The following is a 3,863-nucleotide window of genomic DNA, read 5'->3' as shown; positions in this document are numbered from 1 at the left end:
AGCCAGGCACTTGTGGGAGTCGGGGAATTGGTGTGAACGGGTTAAAAAAATCATAACTCCCGAACGGTACCGTTGCTAGCGCTGACATTCATACTGACGGAATCAGCGTGAGCCAACCCATCGAACGGTGCCAAACCCGTCATGATTAAAAAATATAAAAAATACAAGAAGGAAAGAAGATCAGCGGGGGGTCAAGCAATTAACTAGGGCCTCACTGCTCCATTTTCCAAGAAAACCAAAGAAAAGTTAACAAACATACACACCAATCTCGGCAGCGGATCGTCGCACGCACCTGCAATAGCCACCGATGAACGCAGCTCGTTTTCAGCATCGGGAAACGTCTATACGGCTGACACGCCTTGCGAAACAGGATAAAAAAGGTCACTAATAACAGGAAAATTTTCCCGCTGCTCGTGTTTACTGAATACGGCATCTGGTGGTAGTTTTGAGTTACACTTAGTCATTCAGACATTCGGGACATGGATAGGTTGTCAGTTGTCATATTAATAACAATTAACACAGATGCTGTAGTAGTAACGTATTTAGGTAAAGTATTGTATACGGATATCGAAAAGCGTTTATTACTGTCATTTAATTGGTCTTCTAGCTGAAAAGCATACATGCTCTACAGTAGGGCGTACAGAGAAAGTTTCATTTGCTCATATTATTTGGGGGCAACCTATACATTAGGTAGAAGCATTTAATTATGGCCACAGGTTGTCCGCCTTCGAGATTTGGTTGGGCAGACGTCAATGGCTGAACCGGGCTTCATAAAATGCTAATAAAACAAAGGACAAACGACAGCCGCTGTCCCCATTTGTGAACAAACACAAATTAAAAATTAACCAACTCATCTTTCAACACGAAAAATACTTTAAACAATGGGCTTTTGCATGGAGAATGTAATTGTAGGAAAATTTCATCCCAAAAAATGAAAACTCGGGACACAATAGGTAATGATGGGATTATTCCAAGGTGTCGTCATTCAACCCACACTGTTTTAAAGGCAGTTTAATGATCTGTTTTGCCTATGATATTTCCAGGGCCAATGCTTGGAAACCTATACTGGACATAAGAAAGGAAAGTATTGCATCTTCGCCAACCTTTCAGGTACTGGAGGAAAAGTAGGGCATAGTTTAACAAATTGATGTAAGTTAATGTATCACTCTTTCTGGATCGTGTTCGGTTCTGGAGACAACATGGCTTAGATTTAGAACTTGCACGAAAGAAATTGTTCAAAAACTTCAAGGTCGTAGAGATAAGACTTCTCATTAGCCGGTGCCCGCCGTTTTGTACATGTATTATAGTTTTGAATGGGCCTCGTTGGCACTCACGAATTGTTTTGTGCTGCATTCCAGATGTCGTGTTATGTACTGGATGTGTTGGAAAAACAAAGCGCACAACCGGTTGCACAAACGCTATACCGGTTGCTTAACCAAAAAAAAAAATAAAAAAGAAGCAGACGTTCTCACGTCAGCCGCTAGTCGGTAAAAGTTTTCCTACTTTATGTTCTTTTTCTGAATACTCACTTCCATAAAATTCGTCCACACTACAGGTTATATATTTTGTAAACCTAAATTTATCCATTCACATTTCGAATAGACTCTTCTCTCAGTGTGAACCTAAGGTAAACCAAATGCTACGCACAAAATAATAAACCTGTCCATTGACTGAAACACTCGTGTCATCTAATGCCTTTTCATATTTAATATATAATTCACATCAGGTTATGGGCCCAGTGTCGCAAATTATATTAGACTCTACTGAAAATGGCTTGTGCCAATAAAAGTCTGGCTCACGTGGTCAAGTTTGATGGGTCCAACCTACCACTCTGGAGGTTAGGACTTGACGTGGCTTTAGAAGAACACGATATGCAATCTGTCACTGATGGAACACTTCTTTGCCCACCTGAGGTAAATCTTTTTCTTAAAGGGGGAGCCCTAGATTGACACAGTCTCCACTAAACCAAAAAGTACGCATTGACAAAATTGGCAAACTTACTTTAAGTCTACTCGACCCAGACTCGACTGACTGACTAAAGTTACATTCAATCTCTCATCTCTCCATTGCTTATCTACTTAAAGCTTATGTCGACTCAAGCTTCGACAATTTTTTAAATAAAAATAAACTAACAGTTTTTATCCATTATCTGTATTACAGATAAGACAAGTAACTGAACAAGTTCCATCTGTCGAAGGAGGACCAGTCACTCCAACATATGGACCCATCATCAACACTGATGCCATTAGAGAGTGGAAAATCAAAGACTGTACTGCACGACGCATCCTCCTTACCACGATCGAACTGAAGTTGCAAAATACGTTGGTTGGCTGCGAAACAGCATTCCAGATTTGGACTCGCCTAAACTCACAGCACAACAAGTGTGCAGCCAACAACATGTACATTATACAAAGGAGTTTCCTAAACTACGAATACCAAACGGGTCACAGCGCTATGGACCATATAACTGCTATAGAAACTATTGCTGAGCAGCTCAAAAACATGGGGGAACCTCAAACTCGGCTCCAGATCTGCACAAAAATCATCTACACACTGCCACCACACCTTCATGGTTTCATAGCAGTCTGGGAAGCTCTCCCAGAAGAAGAACAAACTATCGCCTTGTTAACAGCAAAAATACTCAATGAAGAAAGCAAGAACGCAATTTTCGAACCTCAAGAATATGACCATGGTTACCGTGCCTCTTCTAACAGAGGGTACCGTGGAGAATATGGTAGTGGCAGAGGAGGTTTTTCTGGCCCAGGTAAACACCATGATGGTCCACCTGCTGCCAAGAAACCCAGATACAACGGACCACTGTGTGACCACTGTCATCCAAAAGGCTTTGTAGCCACACACCCATTCGCTGAATGCAGAAAACATGCACAATCCTTGAAATGAGACTCGGTCAACACCGCTTTTCCTCGATCAACTTCGTCCAATGAATCAAATTTTCTCAATTCACCAAGCATCGATTTTGGGTTGATGAATGTCGACGTTGGCTCGTCATTACACCAGTGTGCAGTCGCTCTTCTTGACAACTCAGCTTTTCACGCAGACTCTGGTGCCACCGCCCACTGCACACACCTGAGACACCTTCTACGCAACGTAGTTACTGTATCAAAGGGCAGCTGGGTTATTCAAGGGTTCCGTGGAGCTCAGGCTGATGTTGAAGCATACGGAGATATTGTCTACGAGGCAACAGTCAACGGTCAGAAGCGTGTCGGCATCCTCAGGCGAGTGCTATACGCCCCAAACACTGGAATCAACTTAATCTCCATCGGTCAAATCACTGCCCTGGGCGTAAGCGTAAATTTCTCTGGCTCAAAATGTGAGTTTGTAAGAAACAACAAAGTGGAAGTAACTGGTCGTCGAACGGAAAGTACTCTGTACAAACTTGACATCAAAGCTATAGTTGAATAGGAGCTATAGTAGGAATAGTTCAACAGGAATGCGTTCTTATTGCGGAACAGTCAGCAGCTTCACTGATTACTTGGCATCGCCGTCTATCCCACGTAAACTGCAAAACGATTGAGCAAATGGAGGCAAGCAACGCAGTTGAAGGGATGAAGATCACGAATCGAAACTTACCAGCTGTTTGTGAAGGATGTATCTATGGGAAAATGTGTCGGCGCTCATTCAAGTGCTCTAACAAAGAACCAAAGCCACTGGAAATCGGCCAGCTTATTGTCAGACGTTGGTGGCCCCATGCAAGAAAAATCTCTGAGTGGTGCACTCTACTATCTGGCAATAAAAGACAAATCAAGTGGTTTTCGTCAAATTTTCTTTCTCAAAAGAAAGTCGGAAGTTGCAGGTAAATTCAAAATTTACATTTCTTCTTTTCAAAACGGAACCGGTAAATT

The 3,863-nt window shown here is 42.3% G+C and overlaps 1 protein-coding gene across 1 annotated transcript; it reads left to right on the top strand.

Moving 5' to 3' along the window:
• The first annotated feature begins 1,244 nt into the window (after positions 1-1,244).
• Positions 1,245-2,970, top strand: LOC116919397. Its single transcript, XM_045170670.1, has 3 exons — positions 1,245-1,627; positions 1,727-1,913; positions 2,161-2,970. Exons 2-3 carry the CDS (start codon positions 1,770-1,772, stop codon positions 2,899-2,901), a joined length of 885 nt encoding a protein of 294 aa, XP_045026605.1. The 5' UTR covers positions 1,245-1,627; positions 1,727-1,769; the 3' UTR covers positions 2,902-2,970.
• Positions 2,971-3,863: the final 893 nt, after the last annotated feature.

This window comes from Daphnia magna, linkage group LG3 (assembly GCF_020631705.1).
Source record: "Daphnia magna isolate NIES linkage group LG3, ASM2063170v1.1, whole genome shotgun sequence".
NCBI classification, from domain to species: Eukaryota; Metazoa; Arthropoda; class Branchiopoda; order Diplostraca; family Daphniidae; genus Daphnia; species Daphnia magna.
Note: the sequence above shows the minus strand (reverse complement) of the source record. Positions and strands in the feature narration are given on the sequence as shown.